General features: G+C 41.4%; 1 protein-coding gene across 1 annotated transcript; it reads right to left on the reverse strand.

The window, feature by feature from the left end:
* Positions 1 to 1,007: 1,007 nt before the first annotated feature.
* LOC144762044 (olfactory receptor 2D3-like) lies at positions 1,008 to 1,940 on the reverse strand. The gene has a single exon (XM_078647195.1). It carries the CDS (start codon positions 1,938 to 1,940, stop codon positions 1,008 to 1,010), a length of 933 nt encoding a protein of 310 aa, XP_078503321.1.
* Between the last annotated feature and the right edge of the window lie 23,754 nt (positions 1,941 to 25,694).

Below are 25,694 nucleotides of genomic sequence, written 5' to 3' on the forward strand. Positions count from 1 at the left end.
ATATTATAGCAGCTTCTTTTCTGGCCCAATATGGTTAGGTATACAGGATGCCCCTCTGCTCCATGTCACATCTGGGCTCCAGCAGCTCTGCCACCATGCGCACTTTGCACGTGGTCAGGAGCCCATGACACGCCCCCTCCACTGCTGTGATGCTCCATGTGCCATCAGTCACTCTCGGAGCACTCCCGCCCCTGGCGCCTACCATCAGTTGCCCTCACCTGTAGCGATCCGCGCATTTATTGCCGGGTCTTCAACCTCTCTCCAGCACTCCCAAATCGCAGCTTCTTATGGACTATGCACACCGCAGCTAGGGGGAGTGCGCGCTGTCCTCCGGATCACGTGCAGTATTGCTGCCACAGGGGCTGCTCTTCCACGCACAGCTGGGCACCGCACACAGTGGGGGCGTAGTCATGACGCCCGTCCCACGTGCAAGGTTAGCTGCCGCTCGCCTTACCCGCAAGGCCCGATGAAGCCATGCCCCCGCTGTGTGTACTTAATTGCGTTTGAATATATCTTAGTGTTGCTGGGTGCAAGAAATATAGTGTTGACCACAACAGAATGCTGAGGTTTCCAAACTGTATGTAACAATGGGCATGAAAAGGTTCGACAAAATATGTGTGTTCTGGGGTAGTACTGCACTAAAATATTTTGCCTGATCTGTGTTTATGCCAAATTGAGGAAATGTTTGCCTAATACCACAATGTATATTACAAGTGCATTCTCAGTCATACCTCAATCAAAATAATCAACGATCACCTCCATGAACACTTATGTCGCTTCCTATATTCATGTCACTGGAGGATATATAGTTATCAGTGACTAATATCTGGCCAAACATTGACAAACATTTTGCACCTTTGGTTGTGATTACACATTTACTAGAATAAATTACCACTAGGCTACCATGCTTAATTCATACACTAATGCTGATTTTAGATACAGCTTTGTTTCCTTTTTTACAGGGTGAACATTTTCATCATAACATAAATTGATTAACACTTATACACTTAATTAAACATTTGCCTGTGAAAAAGTTTCTGTACAGTCATCTTAACATCTTTGTTTCTCAGACTGTAGATCATGGGGTTCAGCATTGGGGGTATCACTGTGTAAAATACAGCAAATATTTTATCCTGATTTGCAGAATTTTTAGACACTGGTCTCATGTACATGGAGATGGCAGTGCTGTAGAATATGGTGACAACAACCAGGTGAGAGGCGCATGTGGAGAAGGCTTTTAATCTTGCTGCAGAGGAGCGGATTCTCACAATTGTGATGATGATTCGAGTGTATGAGATGGCAGTGAAGAGGCTTGGTATCAATAGTATAAATATGGCAGCAGAGAAAATTACCATCTCTGTGACAAAGATGTCCACACACGCCATCTTCAGGAGAGTTGGAACTTCACAAACAAAATGGTTGATAATTGTAGCCCCACATAATGGTAATCGTAGTGTAAAAAATGTGTCCAGGAGTGACATCACACTGCCACTTAACAAACAGCAGAATACCATTGAAATACAACCAGATTTGCTCATGATGACTGTGTAACGCAAGGGAAAAACTATGGCTACATAACGATCATATGCCATGACACCTAGGAGGACACACTCTGTACCCCCTAGGAACAAGCATATGTACATCTGAGCTGCACACGCATTGAAACTGATAGTTCTCAGACTAAGAAGTTGGGCCAACATGTAAGGAACAATCGCTGTTGAGTAGCAGATGTCCAACAAGGAAAGGTTCCCCAGGAAGAAGTACATAGGAGTATGAAGACGGGGATCAACGACCCAGGCAGTGATAAGGATGGTATTTCCAATGAGTGTGAGCAAATATATCAGTAAGAATAGCATTAATAGAATGATCTTCATATCTGGATCTTGCGTCAAGCCCAGCAGCAAGAAGTCTGCCATCAAACTTCCATTATTCACCCCCATTGTGTCCACTTTTATCACAACTGTAGGACAATTAAGAAAGACCCATGGTAAATACATTGTGCAAAAATCTAGCAAATGGCTTGCTACAATACACCCGCCAGATGCACTGCTTAAATAAACACTGCTATGTCATCACCATAAATCATTTATAAGTGTGATCCATGCCATTGTCTTAAAAAGGCTTGATTCCTCAGTGCGTTTTCGGCAGGTGTGTGTTTCACTCATTTAACCCTACTCAGAACAGCTTGCAATTGACAGTAGGACCAATTCAAGAAGTAATAAAATATAATCCCATCACTCCTATTTTCTGTGGCATTCTCTCACGCATCTGAGGCGGAACTAAATTCAAGCAATGTGTCACTCCATACTGATATTGCTCACCATCTCTGGAAGCCTCAGATGCTTGAGATGCAAAGATGATTAGATGAGTTTATGCACATTTATTTGGAGACAATAATACTTTTTTCTGAATTCACTGATTCCTTATATGCCAGGTGTTAGACCTGTCAGCCTTAGGGTGGTCCTCTCTCCAATCTTTTTGCCTGCTTGCCTCCAATTTTGCTGAATTCATTTTTGTTGGCCTTAGGACTCTGTGTACTTTCACACTGCTAACCAGTACTTGTACTCTCACCCCTAAACATGGTACAATTGGCTTATCCACAACTGGCATATTTAATCTACTGATCAGTCTCTAGTAGAGTGCACTACATGTGCCCAGGGCATGTACATTAAATGTTACCAGTGGGCATGTAGCACTGTTTGTGCCACCAACTGAAGAAGCCCTTTACACATGTCTCAGGCCTGACACTGCAGAGCCTGCGTATACAGTGTATACTGAAATGTCAGCTTAGCATTTCCCTTTGCCAAGCCTTAAACTCCCCTTTAATTACATAGGAGTGTCCCCTAATGTGGGCCCTATGTAGCTCCTTATGACACGGTGTTGTGTAGTTAAAAGGTGGGACATGTAGTTTTAGGTTCTGTATGCCGATGTAGTGAAACACTCCCAAATTTGTTGTTAACTACTGTGAAGCTTACCCTTGCCATGGGTTAACATTGTGGGGGGTTCCTTGTTATATATAATAAGCTGGAAGGAGGTAAATCTGTCACGTTTACTAACTTTGGAATTATTGTAATGATAAATCCTCTCTAATGACACCTTCATATTTATCATTACAAATTTAGAAAGATAAATCGATAAAGGGTCCTGGCCCTTAATCAGTAAGGCTGGACTAAACTATAAATAATACAACAAGAGCATTGCCAGTACTGATAAGTATTCACCGTCTCATTCAAACCAATCACATGTGGCACTCATAGTGATTGGAAAAAAAAATGTTATATTTCTTTTTAAATATTCTGTATCTTATTTCAAAAAGCACTAATTCATGTTATTATTTTTCTTTTTGCGGACCACAGTACAATACAACAATACAACAACAATTTTACATTTACCACAAAGACATTACAGTGCATTTACCGAATCAAAAGTCTTTTTTGAATTTGAGTGAGCTCAAATTCCAAAGTAGTAAAAGAATAAAAAATAAAAAATAAAGCAACCCAGGGGATAGGTTAGAAAAGGAACACCACCGTTGTCAATGTAAAATACAACACAAACCCATGGAGAGTGTTGGCCAAACAGTTTTGCTATTAAGGTCATGAAAATAAAAATAAAATGTCATTAGTTAATGTACACTTCTATCGACCTGCTACTTCATATTTTCAAGCAGTACTTATTTGGACACAAAAGAAAGGTCTACGCATTTCAAACCAAATTTTTATTTAAGCGTTTTCCTCAAGACCTGGAAAATGAGCTGAAAGAAACAAAAAGAAATGGTGCATGTTTTACCACCAATTCAATCTTGCAGGGGCTTCCACATACCTCCAATGTTTTTGGCAATTATAAAACTTTACCTCATGTATTTTTTTGTCTAGCACCTCTTGTGCCACACCACGTTTTAGACCATTGAAGCATCAATGCCAATGTCACTATCAAAGAGTAAAGAAAGCCCTTTTAGATTTGAGGGCTACAGTTACATAACAACCGGCTGTTAGAAAAGGATTGAGGGAAACCTCATCCTACCCTGCTCAAGTAAAGTTTGTGGCTGAAAAATGATTTCAAAGAAGGGTGATGATTTCAAATTTCAGCAAACAACTACACAAACCAAAGTCAACCATTTAATACACCTCGGGGTGTTACCGTGGTCGATACAAAACTTGTGTATGCAACTCCCAATTGAACGTACCTCAATTGTTGCCATGGCTGCACTCGGAACGAGTATTTCAACTTTGCGTGGAAGGTAAATAAGGAAACTGAAGTCATTTTTATGTATTTTTATTTTTCACCCGATAACCGAACGTGCAGACTCAATGTTTTTCGTGCTTCTGCTTTCGCGTATTGAACCCACGGCCCCCTAGGATGCAAGGGAAGTGTAGAAAAAGGCAAGAGAACTGCAGAGAGAGGCAAAAGAGGTGCAGAAAGAGGAAAGAGGCATCCAGAAAGAGGCATAAGAAGTGCAGAAAGAAGGAACAGAGGTGCAGAAGAGAGCAAGAGGAGCACAGAAAGATGTAAGATAAGTGCAGAAAAAGGGAAGACGAATGCAGAAAGAGGAATGAGGGATGCATTAAGACACAAGAGAGGTGCAGAAAGAAGCAACAAAAAAGAAGAAAGTAGCAACAGAGGTAAAGAAAGAGAACAGAGGTGCAGACAGAGGCAAGAATGGTACAGAAAGAGGAAGAGGGGTACAGAAAGAGGCAGGATGGGTACAGAGAGAAGCAAGTGAGCTATAGCAAGAGGCAAGAGAGTTGCAGGGAGAGGAAAGGGAAGTGAAAAAAGAGGCAATAGAAATGCTGATAGGAGCAACAGAGGTATAGAAAGAAGCAAGAGAAGTACAGAAAGAGGCAAGTGAGGTGCAGAAAGAGAGAAGAGAACTGCAGAACGAGGCAAGAGAGGTGCAGAAATACTGAAGCAGGGATAGACAGATGCAAGAGAAATGCAGAAAAAGCAAGAGATGTGCAGAATGAGGTAAGGGAGGTACAGCTAGAGGCAAGAGTACTGCAGAAAGAAGCAAGAGATATACAGAAAGAGGCAATAGAGGTGCAGAAAGAGGTGAGATGTGCCAAACAACCATGAGAAGTGCTGAAAGAAGCACCAGATGTGTAGGGAGAAGCAAGAGGGGTGCAGAAAGAAGCAAGAGAGATGTAGAAAGAGAGAAGACGAGTGTATAAAGCAGCAACAGGGGTTCAGGAAGAATCAAGCGAGGTACAGAAAGAGTCAAAAAGGGTGCAAAAATAAGCAACATAGGTACAGAAAGAAGCAAGATAAGTGCAGAAAGAAGCATCAGATGTGTAGAAGGGGACAAGAGAACTGCTGAGAAAGGCAAAAGAGGTGCAGAAAGAGGTACGTGAGGTAAAGTAACAGTAAAGAAGAGTGCCAAAAGAACCTGAAAGAACCAACAGAGGTGCAGAAAGAGGCATGAGGGGTGCAGAAAGGCGCAAGAGATGTACTGAAAGAAGGATCAAGAAGTCCAAAAAGGGGCAAGATAATGGCAGAAAAAAGCAAGAGAGGTGCAGAAAGAAGCAAGAGAGGTGTATAATGAGGGAAGAAGGGTGCATGAAGAACAAAGAGGTTTGCAGAAAGAAGCAAGAGAGGTACGGAAAGAAGCAGGAGAAGATACAAAAAGAAGCAACAGAAATGTAGAAAGAGGCAAGAGAAGCACAGAAAGAGGCAAGAGAGGTGCAGAAAGAGGAAAGAGAACTGCAGACAGAGGCAAGAGAGTTGCAGACAGAGGGAAGAGGGGGCAGAAAGATTCAGGAGAGGTGCAGAAAGAGGCAAAAGAAGTTCAGAAAGATGAAAGAGATATGCAGAAAAGGGGAAAAAGGGTACAGAAAGAAGCAAGAAAGGTACAGAAAGAAGCAAGAGAGGTATAGAAAGAGGTAGGATGATAGCAGAAAGAGGCAACAAGGGTGCTGAAAGAAGCACAGGAGTTGCAGAAAGAGGGAAGAGAAGTGCAGAAAGAAGCAACAGATGTGCAGAAAGAGGCAAATGAAGTACAGGAACAGGCAAGAGAGGTGCAGAAAGAGGGAAGAGGGTTGCAGAAAGAGACAAGAGAAGTGCAGAAAGGAGCAACAGAGGTGCAGAAGAGGAGGCAAGAGAACTGCGGAAAAAGGCAAGAGAGTTGGAGACACATGCTAAAGAGGTACTAAAAATGGGAACAGGTGTGCAGAAATTTGAAAGAGATTTGCAGAAACAAGCAAGCGCAGTGGTGAAAGAACCAATAGGGGTGTAAAAAGAGGCAAGAGGGGTACAGAAAGAGGCAAGAGTAGTGCAGAAAGAAGCAAATGAGGTGCAGAAAGAGGCAAGAGAACTGCAGAAAGAGGCAAGAGAATTGCAGAAACATTCAAAAGAGGTTCAGAAAGAGGGGTTAGGTGTGCAGACAGAGGCAAGAGAGGTAAAGAAAAAGGGATAAGGAGTGCAGAAAGAGGCAAGAGGGATGTAAACATTTATAAGAGAGGTACAAAAGAAGCAAGAGTAGTACTGAACGAACCAACAGAGGTGCAGAAAGAGGCAAGAGGGGTGCAGAAAGATGTAAGGTAAGTGCGGAAAAAAGCAAAAGTGGTGCAGATAGAGCAAGAGAATTGCAGAAAACTACAAGAGTGGTGATGAAAGAGGCCAGAGAGGTGCAGAAAGAAGGAAGAGGGAAACAGAAAGATACAAGCGAAGTACAGAAAGAAGCAAGAGAGGTACAGAAAGAGGCAAGAGAAATGCAGAAAGAGGTAAGAGGTATGCATATTAAAGGGAAGAAGGGTACAGAAAGAAGCAAGAAAGGTTAAGAAAGTTGCGAGAGGGGTACAGAATGAGGGAATACGTGTGCAGAAAGAGGCAACAGTGGTGCCGAAAGAAAGCAAGAGAAGTGCAGAAAAAGGGAATAGAAGTGCAGAAAAAAGAACAAAGCTGCAGAAAGAGGATAAAGAAGTGCAGAAAGAGGCAGGAGAGGTGCAGAAAGAGGCAAGCAATGTGCAGAAAGAGGGAAGATGGGCACAGAAAGAGGCAAGAGGAGTGCAGAAAGAAGCAAGAGATATACACAAAGAAGTAGGAGAAGTGCAGAATGAAGCAACAGAGGTATAGAAGGAGGTAAGAGAACTGCAGTAAGAGCAAATGAGTTGCAGGGACAGGCAAAAGAGGCACAGAAAGAGGGAACAATAGAGCATACAGAGGCAGGAGAGCTACAGAAAGAGAGACGAGGTATACAGAAAGAGGCAAGATGGATGTAGAAATGTGCAAGAAAGGTACAGAAAGCAGCAAGATCAGTGCTGAAAGAAACAACAGAGTTGCAGAAAGAGGTAATAAGGGTGCAGAAAGAGGTAATAAGGGTGCAGAAAGAGGCAAGATAAGTGCAGAAATAAGTAAAATAGGTTCAGAAAAAAGCAAGAGAAGTAAAAGGCAAGGGAATTGCAAAAAGACGCAACAGACGTCTAGAAAGAGGCAAGAACAGTTCTGAAAGAAGCAACAGAGGTGAATAAAGAAGCAAGAGTGGTGCAGAAAGAGGCCAGAGAGGTGCAGAAAGAAGGAAGAGGGAAACAGAAAGATACAAGCGAATTACAGAAAGAAGCAAGAGAGGTACAGAAAGAGGCAAGTGTGGTGCGGGAACAGGCAAGTGATGTCCAGAAAGGCAGGAGATGTGCATAAAGAGGGAAGAGAACTGCAGACAGAGGCAAGAGCGATTCAAACAGAGGGAACACGGATGTAGAATGATTCAAGAGAAGTGCAGAAAGACGTAAGAGAGGTACAGAAAGTGGCAAGAAAAGTGCAGAAAGAAGCAAGAGAGGTGCAGAATAAAGGAAGACAATTGCAACAGGGGTTAAAAAAGAAGCAAGTGAGGTACAGAAAGAGAAAATAGAAGTGCAGAAAGAATCAGCAGAGGTGCAGAAAGAGGCAAAATAAGTGCAGCAAAAGGCAGGAGAGTTGCAGAAAGGTGCAGAAAGAGGGAAGGGGCACAGAAGGATGCAAGAGGGTTGTATAAAGAAGCGATAGAGGTACAGAAAAAAGCAAGAGAAGTGCAGAAAAAAGCAACAGAGGTGCAAAAGTGGAAGCAAGATAACTCCAGAAAGAGGCTTGAGAATTGCAGAAACAGGTAAATGAGGTGGAGAAAGAGGGAACAGGGGTGCAAACATAGGCAAGAGAGGTGCAGAAATCAGGATGAGTGGTGCAAAAAGTGACAAGAGGAATGCAGAAATATGCAAGGGAGTTGCATAAAAAAGCAAGAGAAGTGCTGAAAGAACCAGCAGAGGTGCAGAAAGAGGCAGGAGAAGTGCATAAAGAAGCAAAGGAGGTGCAGAAAGAGGAAACAAAATTGCAGAGAATGGAACGAGATGAACAGCAAAAGGGAAGAAGGGTGCAAAAAGAAGCAAGAGAGGTGGAGAAAGAAGCAAGAGAGGTGCAGAAGGAGGGAAGAGGTGTGCATAAAGAGGCAACAGGGGTTTAGAAAGAAGAAGGGAGGTGCAGAAAGAGGGAATAGAAGTGCAGAAAGAAGAACAGAGGTTCAGAGGTTCAGAAAGAGGCAAAAGAAGTGCTGAAAGAGGCCAGAGAGGAGTAGAAAGAGGCAAGAGAGATGCAGAAAGAGCAAAGATTGGCGTAGAAAGAGGCAAGAGGGGTGCAGAAAGAAGCAAGAGATGTACACAAAAAAGTAGGAGAAGTGCAGAATGATGCAACAGAGTTGCAGAAGGAGGCAAGAGAACTACAGAAAGAGGCAAACGCTATGCAGAAACAGGCAGAAATGGTACAAAAGAGGGAAAAGGAGTGCAGACAGAGGCAAGAGATGTGCAGAAAGAGGGACGAGGGGTGCATACATTTGCAAGAGGGATGCAGAAATTTGCAAGAGATGTACAGAAAAAAGCAAGATCAATGCTGAAAGAACCAACAGAGGTGCAGAAAGAGGCAAGACGTGTGAGGAAAGAGGAAAGAGAAGTGCAGAAAGAAAGAAGCAAACAAGGTTAATAAAATTGCAAGAGAATTGCAGAAAAATGCAAGAGAGGTACAGAAGGACGCAAGAGAGGTGCAGAAAGAGGGATGAATGGTGCAGGAAGAGGAAATAGTGGTGGTGAGGAAAGAAGCAAGACAGGTGCAGAAAGTAGCAAGAGAAGTGCAGAAAGAGGCAAGTGAGGTCCACAAAGAGGCAAGAGAGGCGCAGACAGAGGGAAGATTGGTACAGAAAGATTTTTTAAAAGTGCTGAAAGAAGCAAGAGAGGTGCAGAAAGTGGCATAAGAAGTGCAGAGAGAGGCAAGAGATGAAAAGGAAAGGGGTGCAGAAAGATGCAAGAGAGGTGGCAGAAGGAAGCAACACTTGTGCAGAATGACGGAAGATGATTGTAGAAAGAGGCATCTGGGGTGGAGAAAGAAGCAAGAGAGGTGTACAAAGATAAAATAGAAGTATAGAAAGAAGCAACAGATGTGCAGAAAGAGGCAAATGAAGTGCAGAAAGTGGCAAGAGAGGTGCAGAAGAGTCAAGAGAGGTCAAGAAAGAGGGTTGTAGAAAGAAGCAATAGATGTACAGAAACCAGCAAGAGAAGTGCAGAAAGGAGGAAAAGAGGTGCAGAAGAGGAGGCAAGAACACTCTGGAAAGAGGCAAGAGAGTTGTAAAAATAGGCAAAAGAGGTGGAGAAAGAGGGAACAGCAGTGCAGATATAGGCAAGAGAGGCATAGACATGTGTATGAGGAGGGCAGAAAGAGGCAAGAGGAATGCAGAAATTTGCAAGAGCGGTGCAGAAAGAAGCAAGAGCAGTGCTGAAAGAACAACAGAGGTGCAGAAAGAGCAAAGAGGGGTGCATAAAGAGGCAAGAGAATTTCAGAAACAAGCAAAAGAGGAAAGAAAGAGGAACCAAAATTGCAGAAAAAGGCATGAGAGGTGCAGAACGATGCAAGTGTAAAAAGAGGGAAGAAGGGTGTAGAAATAGGATAGAGTGTTGCAGAAAAAAGCAAGAGAGGTGCAGAAATAGGCAAGGGAAGTGCAAAGAAATGCAACAGAGGTGCAGAAACTGGTAAAAGAGGTGCAGAAACTGGCAGGGGTGCACAAAGAGGGAATAGGCTTTCAGAAAGAGGCAACAGTGGTGTAAAAAGAAACAATAGAATTGCAGAAAGAGGCAATGAGGTGCAGAAAGATAAAAGAGAGGTGCAGAAAGAAGCATATGAGATGCAGAAACAGACAAAAGAGTTGCAAAAAGAGAGAAGATGGGTGCAGAAAGAGGCAAGAGGGATGCAAAAAGAAGCAATAGGGGTGCAGCAAGAATCAATAGAGGTCTGGAAAGAAGCAAGAGAATTGCATAAAGAAGCAAAAGAGGTGCAGAGAAATGCAACAGAGGTGCAGAAAGTGGCAAAAGAGGTGCAGAAACAGGCAGGGGGTGCACAAAGAGGGAAGAGGCTTGCATAAAGAGGCAACAGTGGTGTAAAAAGAATCAAGAGAATTGCAGAAAGAGGCAAGTGAGGTGCAGAAAGATATAAGAAAGGTGCAGAAAGAAGCAAGTGAGGTGCAGAAACAGGCAAGAGAGGTGCAAAAAGAGAGAAGATGGTACAGAAAGAGGCAAGAGGGATGCAGAAAGAAGCAATAGGGGTGCAGAAAGAAGCAATAGAGGTCTAAAAAGAAGCAACAGAATTGCAGAAAGAAGCAAATGAGGTGCAGAAAGAGGGAAGAGGGAGGCTGAAAGAGGCAAGAGAAGCACAGAAAGAAGCAACAGAAGTGCAGAGAAATGCAACGGAGGTGCAGAAAGTGGCAAAAGAGGTGCAGAGACAGGCATGGGGGTGCACAAAGAGGGAAGAGGCTTGCAGAAAGAGGCAACAGTGGTGTAAAAAGAATCAAGAGAATGGCAGAAAGAGGCAAGTGAGGCGCAGAAAGATGTAAGAAAGGTGCAGAACGAAGCAAGTGAGGTGCAGAAACAGGCAAGAGAGGTTCATAGAGAGGCAAAAGAGGTGCAAAAAGAGAGAAGATGTGTGCAGAAAGAGGCAAGAGGGATGCAGAAAGAAGTGATAGGGGTGCAGAAAGGAACAATAGTGGTCTAGAAAGAAGCAAGAGAATTGCAGACAGAAGCAAAAGTGGTGCTGGAAGAGGCAAGAGAAGCACAGAAAGAAGCAACAGAAATGTAGGAGGATGCAAGAGCGGTGCAGATAGAGGCAAGAGAGGTGCAGAAAGGTTAACCTCTTTTGCCCTTCGGGACTAGGCATTTGTTTACTTTTTTATACGGAGTGGGATGTGAACGTTTGGCCCTGGGGACCACATCCCCAAGGGCCCGCACTGCCTTTTTAAGACAAATTTGGAGAGGGGCTTTGTGTGCCCCTCCCCCCCTCCTAATGTGGCACCAGGAACCCCATCCTTTGGGGCTTAGTCTTATCTTCTTTTTTAAAAATAAATAAATACAAAGGGAGGGGGCTAATTGCCTCCCTCCCTGGTCATTCTGGCCACGGGGACCCAATCCCCCAGGGCTTGGCCTGATGTTGTGGACAGTGCTGAGAGCTACAATACCCCTGCGATCCGTGCCGGCTACCCACCTCCTGCAGGTGCAGCATTGCTTTTGGGCAATGGGAGCTGTAAACATGCTGCTCCCTTTGCCCACAAGCAATTCTGCTTCACTTCTTGGAAGCGAGAGCCATTTTTTGGCTCTCGCTTCCATGAATCGAAGAAGATATTTGCTAAGACAGGGTGGGAGCAGTGCTCCCGCCTTGCCATATCAAACTGCAATGTCCCGAGGGTAGGCACCCCGGTCGATACCTGGATTCAGCCTTGGGGGTGGCAGTCCCCAGGGCCATGGAAGACTCCTGGAGTGGGGCTGTGCAGCCCCTTCACAGCATTTTTAAAGCCCTAGGGAGGTAGTGTTTCCTGGGCCAGGGCCCACAACGTATTTGACCCCTGTATTTGCATAATGAATGCCCCGGGGAGCATTTAACAAATTGCCCTGGGGAGGTTGCTGTCTTCAGGGCTTGTGAGGCCCCCCTTATATTTAAATATGTAATGCCTGGGAAGGTAGCAGGCCCAGGGCCAGGCTGGGGGGACAGTAGCCCCGTGCATTTTATTTAAAGAAAGCCCCAAGTAGGTGGGTGTCCCCAGGGCAGCGAGGGCCCCGTAGCCTGCTGCATATTTAAACATTGCCCCCAGGACCTGACCCACCTGGGGGCTTAAAACAAACAAAACATGGGAGCCTCTGCTTCATTTTCTTTTTTTTGGCTGGATTTGTGGACCCTACGCACATCCCTCTGAAAGTTTGAAAATAAAAAGGCTTTTTGGGCCGTGCGTGGTCCCTGTGGGATCCACTGAGCAGGTCTAGGGTGGTAAGGTGTTTCTTCTGCCCCATCCACCATGGTCACCCGATATCTTTTTATATATGCATTTATCAGGTACTACTGAACGGATTTATACCATTTAAATTTGAAGCAAAGAGTACACTATGGACCAAGAACTATCTTTCAGCCAAATTTGGTGTAATTATGTTCAACAGTTCAGGCTGTGGCTGCAACACACGTTTCTCTCGAAACTAACATGGTGAAAGTGCATTTTGGGACCCACTTTTTTTTGGGCCCCTGCTTGACAAATCACCTTGAAACTTCCAAGACAGGAGCTGATCAGAGCGCCCCATTACTTTTGAAAATTTCAAGAAGATACATCAAATGGCTCAAAGATATTGGCAAAAGAAAAAACGCTTCAAGAATAAAAACAAAGTCTTAACTATAACTACCTACTGGCGAACGCCAGTAGGTAATATAGGCATACATATATACATGTATATATGTAAATATATATAAAAATGTTCAACTTAGAAATGTATATTTATATATATTAAATATAAATATATTAAATATTTATATAAACTGCTGGCAGTCGTAAGTGGGTAGTTATAGATAGGACTTTGTTTCTATTCGAAAAGCATTTTTTCTTTTGCAAAAATGTTTTGAGCCATTTCACAAAACGTCGTGACACTTTTCAAATTAATGGCCCGCTCACTTCAGCGTCTGGGTTGAAAGTTTCAGGATGATTCATCAAGCGGGAGCAGAGAAAAAGGGGGGTCCCAAAACACTTTTTCTCAATGTAAATTTCCATAGGAAACTTTAGACACAGCTACAGCCCGAACTGCTGAATGGAATGACAATACATTTGGCAAAAAGGTAGCTCTTCGTTCAGAAAGCAGTCTTTTTGTTAAATGGTGTAAATCTGTTCAGCAGTTCTGAAAAAGTCAAATATTTCTGAGATATACAAATATCCCTGCGGAGGATCCATAATCCCTTCCGATCTCGAGCCTGTGATTTGATTGGCGGCCAACAGTTCCAACCAGGAAGCTTTGGGAGCCATATTGTAACTCGGTTGAGCCAAGTCACAATGCAAATAGATGGAACAAGGTAAAAGACAGAAAAACGGGGCAGGGTAGAAGCACCCTTACCCCCTAGAACTGCTCAGGGGATCCCACTGCATCCCCCGGGCCCAAAAACATTTAAAAAGCAAATTCTGTGGGAGTTGCGCTGGGTGTGTGAATCCCACAGAATTGGTTTTAAAAAAATGATGCATGGTCTCTCATGCTTAGTTTTTTTCAAGCCCCCAGATGGGCCAAGTCCTGGGGCAATACAGATAATGATGCAGGGGGCCCCACAACAGCCACCTCCCTGGGGCTACGTTAATGAAATGTGGGCAGGCCATGCAGCCCCCACACATCTCCAGGACCAACCACCTCCCTGGGGCTTTATCATTATAAAAAGGGGTGGGGGTGGCTCTCACCCCCCAAAGGCACAGGCACCACCAGTTCCACTAGGCTAATTTTATAAATGAAGTGAGGGGGAGCTTGAGTTCCCCCACACAGCCCCATGGACCAAAACCTCCCCGGGGTAACAAACAGGAAAATGTGAGGGTCCTTTACGTCCTCCTGGGCCAAGGACAACAACCTCCCCTAGGCAACATACAAGATGGGAGGGGGTTCATACTCAGCACCCCTCCAGATCCTTCCACAGCCCTGTGGATCACCACATTGCAAGGCCTGCTATAGCAATGTCCCGGGTGCCCACCCCCAGGACATTGCAGTTGGCTATGGTATGCCTAAAAAAACAGTGAAATTCAATTAAAAAAAATATAGGGATATTATACTTAGGAAATGGAATTAAACAAATATTCCATAGCAATTCACTCCAAAAAAACATTTTACAGGGACTTTATAGTTAGGCAAAATTTTCACTAGTAAAAAAAACAGTGAAATGTATCAGTAGCTTTGTTAAAAATTAATTGCGCCCTCACAACATAATGTTTATTGTTACAAAATATAAATGAATATCCATATAAATTAATTTGCATGTACTTACAAAGATTTCATGCTTATATAAGATCACATTAACATGAGGCCTAGAGCTCAAAAGGGATACCTCTCTGACCCTGACTGGACGAGCTTCAACAAGCAATTCTGTACACCCTACTAGGTCACCTTGCTTGTCTTGACTACATGATATGCAAGTGTTACACTGTGCAGAGCCTGCCTTTCTGGTCTGCCCATATCTGGCTGTTTTGCAAGGTGCAGACATGGAACATCCATGTCAGCCATATTTGGCTTGGTGCCTTATTCTAGTTCTGCTGACATGGCATTTCTTCTGGTATATAGCACCTAGAAATCTCTCACTCTGGGAAGAAGCGGTCTGAGAGTCCCTAAGGTGGCAGATCTGACTTCTTCCTTGCTAATTAGCAATGATGCATGATTTGGCACCAATAAATAAATTTCACTCTGTTTCTGAGCAAACCTGCTATGTCTGGTGAGTTTCATTCATATGCTCCTGGGAGGGTGCCAGCATTTCCCCATCACTTATGACCTCACATATTACATCACTCATGAAATGGTCAGTGACATCACTGATGATATCTGAAAAGACATCACTGAGGTCATCATCCAGTGACTGTGAATGTTTTAAAAAGTATATTAGTGTTAAATATATATACCAAGGTGCACAGGTGAATCAATGGATGTATGAGTGCCTGGTTACAGGGACATTATTGTTAGGCACAGATTTCTCTCATACAAAACCAGTGAAATTCAGAAGGTATAGTTTAGCTAAGTTAACTTTAACGTGCACCCCCACAATGCACTGCTTAGAAACGTACATATTACACTTTGTATTTTTTAGATACAGGCTGGACTATGGATTTTTCAATTGCCAGAAGTTTGAGAGTCACATAGGCCTGCTTTCCTGGTTAACTTATGATTCTATCTTATGTAATGGTACTCTACTAAATGTTTTGCCTTCCCCCCAATGAATAGGAGCTTGTAATACTATAAATGTTTTTGTTAATTGTAATGGTTTTAAATAACCACACAACTAAATTCTTCTTCTATGTCAGGTTTTTCATTTTAACCAACTTATTTGAGTGATCATAGAAACGTATACTTTGAGAAGACAAAAAGTGTTTCATAGCCTTTAGTCCAAATTCCTTTTGAATGCGGGTATTTAATCCTACAACATCCAAACAACATACTCTAATTTATTTAGCATTCCCATTGTTTCTCTCACATATGAGGGCACATTAATTTCATAAAGCTTCTAAAATAGGCCAACATTTTTAGAGAAATGTTCAGTAATCCACCATCCTTGAAATATTTGGTCTCTCAGGAGTAAATTCACCAGGCTTTTGTACCTTGAGTAATATGTATATAAAGGGCAATAAAGAATTATCTACTGTCAAAACAGTCACTGAGCATGTATATTTCTTACCATACATATATTTTCTCACATATACACAATATAACATGTCACATCAGATTTCTTTTCTCTTTCTTTCAACACTGGATTTTACTCAATTGTCTCCTGATTTCATTTGTGTAGTTTGTTCTTTGCAGATGCCTTATCTGCTTCACATTTGGCAATAGAAGCGTTCCAAGCATTATCAAGTGCCTTAATCTTTTCGGGTTCAGATTTCCTTTACCCCTTTTGTTGATATATGCACAGGATCATCAGGCCTTTATCTTTGAATTTGGCGATTGTTCTGCAACTTTTTGGTAAGCCCATCAATACCAGCACATAGAGTGCCATTTGGTATGTTCTCAGAGAAGGGGACTGAGGCCACTTTGAACATTTTAGTCGATTTCTACATTAAACATCTCACATACATTCATTACACCAAGATCATGCACATTACTTTTGGGCATTATAGTATGAATATCATATCAATCTGTAATTGACAATTCTGATCCCATCATACCAGTAGCTTTTTCAGATTTATTTTATGCATAGTGGGCAAAAACGCTTTGAACTTCAACATCTGTACAAAGATAAAAAAAAAATCAATTTTTAGTCCAGTGGGAGCATAAGAATCAGTATGACAAAAACCCAAACCCTTTTCTAACGCACTGCTTGCGGTCCTATTGGAGTGATTAATTATCTAAAGGGCATTGGAACCTATCTTCTAAGATCCTGCCTTACTATCCATGTTGTACCTACTCAAGTCTAGATTTTTGATTGATGGCAAGTCAGAGCCTTTTTTTCCATTTCCCATTTTCCATTACCCTGCTCCTTGTTTTACGTTACCTTTTTGCGTACTAATCCTTATCCTGTGAAATTCCTCTGGAAAAAAGAATAGTGGGGAACTGATTGGGGAGGTACCTGAAAATTCTAAACTTCTGTAAGATATTGATTCAATGTCTGCCACACTCTTTTCTAATTAATCTTTAACAGGAGGAATATCAGGAATATCATCAAATCTCTTACCAAAAGTGTGTTGCAATCTCTTTCATCCCATTTGATCTTAATTAGTTTCCTTCCTTTTAGTCCTAGCTGATGCTATTTGATTACCCCATTACAAATCTTATATACGTACATATTTGAACATTCTTACACACTGCGAATGCACAGTGATCCACTGGTCCGAGATAATTTGGCTTATTGGTTGAGGGGATGGAAGCCCCAGTCATGCAATATCCACAATTCTTCTTAGCCTTAACCACTAAAAGTCATTACATTTACTTGTGCTTATCTCCCTGGCAGCTTGGCACAAAACAGTCAGGCTTACCTTAGAGGCACTACAGAAAGTATTTATGCAATAACAAACAAGAAACAGTACAAAACAATTTAGAATAATAGAGTATGTTTTATTAAATACAATGAAACCAAAATGATAACATTCCTAGCAGTTGAACCAGAGATATTGAATACTGTCAGTGGTGCAGTGCTACAGTAGGACATCCCAAAAAGGTCCAAGTCTTCAAATACTGGTACACATTTAGATGCCTACTCAGGGTTCAATTCCTATATTTGCACATGTCCACTGATGCATAAGAACAGTGACACTGAGGGTGATCCAACACTCATACATGTCTGTATACCTTCCATCTAATCATATGCAGACATGGGAGTCGGAAGATATCAGTAGAGGCAAAGGAACAAAGATTCAGTGGGGTGCCCAACACCAGTCCAGGTCTGTGAACACTACCACTCACTTAGATGCCTACTCATGGCTACACCAGGAATTGGAACAGGCAAATTAAGACAAGGTATAGTGATGAGTGCAGTGTTTAGACTAGGCCCAGGTTTGTACACAAAGCTACTCAATGAGATATCCACACATTAAGAGATGGGAAAACAACAAGGAAGGTAAAGGTAAAGGGGCAGTGATGAATCCACCAGCGGTCTAGGCATATAGACTCCAATGGCCACCAATGGCTACTCACCAGGATCAGAAAATGCCTAGGGAGGCAAAAGAACAGTGACACAATGGGACATCCAATAAAGATCTGCACATTATCGAACACACAGATATTGCACTCAGGGTTCTTCTCAGGGTTAAGAAGATGCATAATAGGCAAATTAACTGTAAGGTAGTAGGGTGTCCAACACATTGAAATTCAGTGAAAAAAAACACAGTTAAATAGTAATTTAATGGGTATTGGTTTGAACAATGCAAGTTTGCTTTTGAAAGTGCCTTCCAGTGGAATACTCCGGTGGAACACATTACCTGTCATAGTAATTTAGTACATGACTGAACACTCATTGGTTTCAAATGTACAGATAGATACTGGTTTCTTTTAATAGACTGTTCATGAAGGGAAAGATTGTGAGGCCTGGGGCAGCATTAACCTAGCTAAAAATCCTGATTACCACACTATACTTGCCAATAATGAATCAACTCTGAACTCACCTTGTATTTGTTTGTTTAATGGAGTACATGGTAATGTGTGGAGGCAAACGGTACAGTATAGTTGCTGATAAAGTCTGCATCACTACTGGAACTCACAAGACTCTTGTTTATAACATGATGTGTACTTCTGTTACTGGGAATTACATGTGAGGTGCAGGGGAACATAAGGAAAGGCAGCCATGGAAATAGAAATCTGAGGAGAGGCAGGTCACATACCCTAGATGATTCCATATCATCTGGCTGCTGCTTTTGAAGGGCTGTCACTAACTGAGCACCCAATCCACAAACTGACAGAAAGAAGACAACACGATTCTGACATCCAGCAAGTCTTTCAACAGAAGGCAGCAGTTGAGTGCCCACTCATGTGAATCCCAGGCGTCTCACTGAGCTTAGGAGCTCTGGTGCGGGCTGTGAAAGAGGCTTTTTATTACAATGCGTGCTCTCCACTGTCATTTTGAAGTTCTCCAGAGGGATCAACGTTCTCTGGAGGGATCCAAGGCTGCGGAGGGAGACAAGCCTCTTAATTTCTCTAGGGTTTCACAACTAAAGCAAGGAACAACAACAACATGAGTCTATTTTCTGTCTATTTTCCCATCTTGTGCACCTCAGATGGGATCAAACAAGACCATCATCATGCAGGCTAGAAGAAATGTGCAATGGAGTGTTGTCTTTGAAACAGAACCTAATATACATGTTTGTATTGTGTTGATGATTTGCACCAATTAATAAAAGGGCTGATGCACAGCATCTGGGCCTGGTGAGTCCCAACGGATGGTGGCACTAATACAAGAAAAGGAAACATATGTTAGACAATATTCAAAGTCCAAACGATAAAGGTTTACACAAGATATAGAACCATTACAGATTGAAATCAGCATTAATAGAAAACAGAAAAATCAAATTGCAAGAGTTCATAACATAAGGGAAAAAGATACATAAGCAGACAGTCTGAATTTGAAACTCAGTTTAAAGCAAAAGTCCAAATATAATGTCAGATAACAGTCTAACAAGGGGACTTCTCAGTGTGGAAGCAAGAAAAACTCTTTAAGCATATATTAAATACCAGCCTATCACAGAGTCCGCCTTCATAGAAACAAATTAGCATCATCTAGCAATCCTATAAAAAAGTCTAAGGGCCTTATTACGAGTATGGCAGTCCGGAGACTGCCGTACTCGCATTGGCGGTACAACCGCCACTACTTTGGTGCGTCCGACCGCCATATTATGATAGTGGTGGTAGGACCACCACAAGACCACTGCCTCCACTGGTATCCAGGAACCCACGTCTGTAGCAGTGTGGAAAGAGGCTGAATATTCTGGCGCCTCTGATGAACCTGTTTTTTCACTGCCCATTTCACAGCGGGGACCCTGCCATGAATAGGGTGGCAGAATCTGCCCATGGAGGTGCATGTTGGGTTGACACATGTTGTGCTCCAACAATTTCACCTTCATGCATGCACAGTGTGGCATGCACAGTGTGGCATACACCATCCCTTGCAGGCCACACCATGCATGTACATGCTGGGGGCTCTCTCAAAGTGGTGGTATGCTGTTTAGGCTTCCAATGAGCCTGACATACGCACTGCAGAAACACTGATGAACCGCCAGCCTAACCTGGAATTAACACATAATCTGGCAGGTGGGTTCACCATGGGTTTGGTACTGCCATGGTGGGGGTTCGGGAGCAAGACCACCAAACTTGTAATTAGCCCCAAAAAAAGGAAAAGTTTATAGTTTCAGAGAAATGTTGACAAAGAAACCATTGGCATAATTTGAAGTGATTTCATAGGGGTGTACTGTCAAAGCTCTAACAAAATGGCAGCAATAGACTTGCTTATTGCAACATATGCGAACATCTTGACATAACATCCTCCTAGGCATACTGATTCATACTTTACAAAAAACACCAGGAAATGAATCCCATTTCGACAATTTTATGATACAAAAAACCACAGAAGAGAAAAATTGTATTACTAGGGCTCAACCAATGTCAGGGCTTTGCTCTAACCATGGTCACTGAGTTAAATGGTGCCTCTTCCTGCATGAAAACTATCCTTTAAAAAAATTATTCTGATCTCATTTGCTTCCAGATATAAATGCTATTAAGGGCCTGATTCCGATGCTGTTAGGAAAAGTCTCCTAACAGCATCTGCTCCTTCCGAATCGGATCGGGAACGTATCTTTCCGACCGACTCTGAAAGTTTTCGTACCAAACCAGAACAATTAGAGTTAGGCATTAGGAATATCGCAATCCGAACCCAATGGCATTTGGAATGACCGAGCAATACGGAGCACAATCGTACATCTTTATGGGCCACGTTTCTGAACGATCGAGTACGATGCTGGATTCAGACAGCCTTTCCGAATAGTGACGTCTGACTCAAATCAGCAGCCAAAATCAGACTTTGGGGGCCCATAGCGGCCCACCCTGCACCCAGAACCTTCCCAATCAGGCCAGTGGAGGTACCAATAGGGCCCCAATTACCAGCCATGAACAGTGTGGCAGGTACCATGGGGTGCCCGCCACAGGATGCCTGATTGTCAACAACCACCCCTTAATCAATGGGAGCATATGAATTCAGTCGGAACATAACATGTGTATTTGTAAAGCTCACGTTCACCCCCAACGGGGTCTCCTGGAGCTGAATAACAGATGTTTATTGTTACCTAACTTAATGGTATCCATTTTATCGACCTCCGATAGATGAAAGGCTGAGTGGACCCGCATAGATTTGAACACATGACCATGAGGTCAAACACAAGACCCTCCAGTTGATGCATTAGTCCACTGAGCCATGAGACTTGGCTCCATGGGCTCCCATTAAAGTCAATGGGAGTCCGACCAAATCGTATCTGGAAGCATCCGGAGGGATCATAATCGGTCAGTCAGACTCTCCCGATCTGAGTCGGTTGGAAACCATTCCCAAACCGATTCAGTCAGGAAGATTTTCAAACCGCATCGGAATCTGGCCCATAGAGGCGACCTTGACATTCAAATTCACTTCTACTGGTCCTAACCAGGTCATTCTTTCACCCAGAACCTTGCCTGCACTGTTAGCTTAATAATTGAACTTTTGTTGGGGATTATCCACCCTCCATTTCCAATACACAGTCCATAGGTCTCCTGCTTTCCTACTATGGCAAGTCTTTCGATCTATCTCACAGATCTTGTAAAATTAATTCAGCCATTTGTAAACGGGGAACATAGCCATTTTATACAGATCCGCTGTGTGAAAAGCATTAGGTAAAATAATAACCTCCTCAGATTTGCTGGAATGTACCTATTGAGTTCCATGTCACTACCAAAGATAATCATGTAAAAGCTTACCTTCACTCTTAGCGCCACTATTTCGAATATTGTAACAATTAGGGGCTGATCACAATATGGCAGTGAAGGCTTGTAATGGGATGCTCGGTTTCCTTTCCAACCAGCCTAATTATGTTGCAGGCGGTCAGAAAGGAAACAGGCCAGTCATTTTGACTGGCTTCTGATGGGCTCAGAGAGCCTGTCTACCAGTTGGAGGCTGGCAAGTAATATCAAGGGCAGGTCTTTCTGCCCCTGAGATTACGATCACGGTTTCCAACATGGTTTCCATTCTGGTCTGTCCGACACTGAAACTATCACAGAAAGTGTGTTTGGGGGCCCCCTTTGGTGCACAGCACCCTTGTTGATCCCTGTACCTTATGGCAGGCACCTTGGGGTTCAGGGATGAACTGCACCTCCCTTTCCTCAATGGGAGCTTGTGTTAGGGCCAGTTGACCGGCCGTAACATGAGCCCCCATTTGGAAAAGGGACCATGCGACCGAACTGTGTTTTTACAAACAGCTATATCAAAAAAACTACAAGCCAATATTGTTTTTCACCTATCTTAGACTGATGACCACATCTATTCATATCATTAATCAAACATATATCTCTGAAACTAGCTCTTGTAAAATAGGCAACTGATTCATTGGAATTTTTGGGTAATTTACTTTATATTAGCTATTTACAAAATCGGTGGGTGAAAAGTTATTCAAAAAGTGTAACTAACTTGTATCCAACCCCCAAATAAGAATGTGAAGTCACATTTATAATTGTAGTTACTAGTGACAAAAAGCTTTAACTTTAGCACCACACAAGGATTACCACTGGTATTTCAACACCATCCCATAGAAAATAATAGAGGTAGGTTGTTAAAATAAACGGCATAGGAAACACTTTAAGTTAACTTATTTTCTTTTAAATATTTAAAAATATATCTATCATTTAATGGTCACATTTTTATAGATTACCTAAAACCCTATTTTGAATATGAAATAAAGTAATGATATATTTATTAAAATATAACTGAATCACATTATATTATTTTAATATTTCAATTTCAATAATTATTAATGCATAATACCTTTTTTTTCCTTTAGGGTGCAATTCATTTTCTAATTTAGAATTCTAAAAATATTTTAATCTTAATTCCATATATTAGCAAGGATTATTTTTTGAATTAGGTTAATAATTGTAATTGTTTTTTTTTTTATTTTGTTCTACATTTAAAATAAATGCCTAGAAAGAATTTGTATTATTATTTAATATAAATTATTTTTAATATATTTTCATGTTAAATCAACTTTATGTTCCTACTCTTTACAACACAGAGATGCCTGCCTGTTTATGAAGTCTTCCTATTGTAAAATATAGAGAAAATTAAAAAAAATAAGTACTGAATGCATTTCCATAAAATATTGATGTACGTCCATTTTATGCAGTTGTTTTAACATTCATACCAGTAATATTAGACTGAGAAACATGTGGCAATTGTCCAAGTATACTCTACACAAGTGAGAGTTAGAAGCCAGGATGCTGCGCTTAAATAACACAATTTGATTTTAACTCAGCATTAGGTCTGGAGGAAATTACAATTATTTATGCATAATTCAATTAATTTTTGGGATATTTCGAGTTATGCTTGTGATATGAAATTTTAAAAAGTACAACAGAATGCTACTATGCAAAATTACACACCATTTATAGTAAACATACTGTGAAAGCACAATTCACGGTAAAAGTGAATAGTGAACAAATGGGAAAAATAGAACCTTGCTTGCTGTGCTCCTGCTTACTTTTGACACAAGGACACATTTTAGGGTAAAACATAGCACAAAACGTGGATTTGCATTTCATGTAAGCAAACTATGCACATTTTGCAAACACCTACTCAGCATGCAAACTGAACCAGTGCTCATTTTTACTACAATGACATGCCGTTAGATCAAATTTTCTCTCTAAATTGTCTATTTATTGGCCTATTTACAAACTGCATTTTGCACTGTTACCAAAGTACCAAGTATAAATCTCCACGTCCACATCTCCAATATTTGCAATGGAGAGATCATCAAACTTGTAAGGGGCATATCAGCAAGTGGCAGCGTTAATTATCGCTGGCCGCGTATTGCGTGCAAAATACTAACGCCGCCTAGCGCCAGATTCTATCGCCCGGTCAGCGCAATATTTACAACGCTCATCGATGAGGTGATAGAAATCCCGGCAAAAGTGGCAATAGGCATAAATATCGCAGGAATACCAGTGATAAAACAAACAGTCAGAGAAAACCTTGTCAATTGTGAGAGGTGGATCCAGCCTGATGATCCACCTCCCATGCAACATATTGCTAAGTCATGAAATTATCAGGCATAAGGAACCGGCGAAATACCCGGTTAGCGCTACTTTTAATGTCGCTAGACGTGTTAGCTAGACGTGTTAGCGATTAACTAGTTAATAGAGAGTAACCGTGTTAGCGATTATTTCAGTCAGAAACGCCTACCTTGCATCTCATTAGCGATGCGAGGTGAGGCGCTAAGAAAATGGACTCAAAGGCATGGATTCCCGCGTTAGCGTGTCCAAGCTGATGGGGCTTTAGAAAAACGGGTGCTAAAGCGGCGATAATTCTACCTCTGAGCCTTGTAGATATGCTTTAACCAAAAGAAAGGGAGATAGAGGGAAGAGAAAGCTTAGGCTCACCCTCCAGAAATTTGTAAATCAGAAATAGATCTCTGCGGACAGAGATCAGGAGCCTCGTGAATAGGACCGTAGACAATAGCTAGGCTCCTGATCTCTGTCCACAGAGATCTATTTCTGATTTACAAATTCTTTGTAGATATGCCCCAAGTATACTACTTAGGGCCTCATTAAAGACCGGGCTGCAAAGGAGATTATTATTGCACCTTTTAAAATCCAATACCATGGGATTAAAAAGAATAGATAACTATAACATATTACAAGCATTGCCTTTAAAATAAGGCTGAACATGCAGAATCAGTATGTGCCACACCAAATTCAGCATATTGTGCCTTTTTTAATGGCCTTTCTCCCCAACGAATTTGACATGCCCGAATGTACCAGGGGAAAACTCCAAGGGTGTATTATTCTCACACTATTCATAGATTCTGATCCCTGTGTGAACACATGTTTGGACAGGGATCAAAATTTAGCCCTGCACTTGTAAACAGGGCCTTAGTAGATACATGACCAGGAGAGTAGCTGGGAAAAGGTGCAGACTTACCATGAAATGGGAGGAGTTTAGGGTAGCATAAGGAGGGGTTTCAGAAGGGTTAGGGATGAGTTAAGGCAGCAACATGAAAAACCAGCATGCTGCGCTTCTCAAATTACTTCAGCTAAAAACGGACCCCAAAACAGTAGAATATTGCTGCTGGTCACAGCGGGAGTCCAGCAGCACATCTGGCCAACCAATGGTGCTGAAACACCCTACCATTGAAAATAATGTAACCAGGACTTAAAAAAAAACCCAGAGGAAACAATGTTAAATTAAATTAACCAAAATTAAACTAATTAAAATATGTAAACACACATGTTAAATAAATATTTTAAACTAGAACATATTAATTGTTTAGGTATAAATATTTTAACAGCATTTATAAATGTGAACGTTCAAGTAGCTTTCTTATTAATACATAATTAAAGTGCTTTTGATTAATTATATGCATCCCATTTAGTCATTATTATTGCATAATAAAAATATGAAATCAATTTTTACTTTAATTGAGAATTTATTTTTAGTTTAAACTTAAATAAAATAATTGTATTTAACTTAAGTATTACATCAGTTAAAAAAATAATTCACAGTTAATTGTGCTGTAGCATCTGTATTTATCTACATATACAATAAATGTATAAGTAAATTCATGTTAATATTTAAAAGAAAAATATGTTTGCTCATTTTTTTTTCTAATTAAATCAACTTTTTGGGTTTTACATATACTTTACCATGGAAACTCATCAGTCATGGTGGAGATCTCCTATGGTAAAGTATGTGGAAAATCCCACAAGTTTATGAAACTGTATAATAAATTAGTAATAGAGGTTTATGCTAAATGCTATTGTACAGTTCATATTTTACATATTTAGCTTGAATGTAGAACAAAAAACTATTGACTTCATGTTGAGTTAATAATTTAAATAATTTACCTTTATTAAGTTGAAATCAACATTATTTATCTAAAGTTTAAATTAAGAATAAATTCCCACCCAAGGTTTTTTATGTAATATTAATAATTACAATGATGCACATAATTTGTTAAAACATTTGATTATATTGTAATAAAACATTAGCATTACATTAAT

The sequence above is a fragment of the Lissotriton helveticus genome, chromosome 6 (assembly GCF_964261635.1).
Source record: "Lissotriton helveticus chromosome 6, aLisHel1.1, whole genome shotgun sequence".
In the NCBI taxonomy this organism is placed as follows: Eukaryota; Metazoa; Chordata; class Amphibia; order Caudata; family Salamandridae; genus Lissotriton; species Lissotriton helveticus.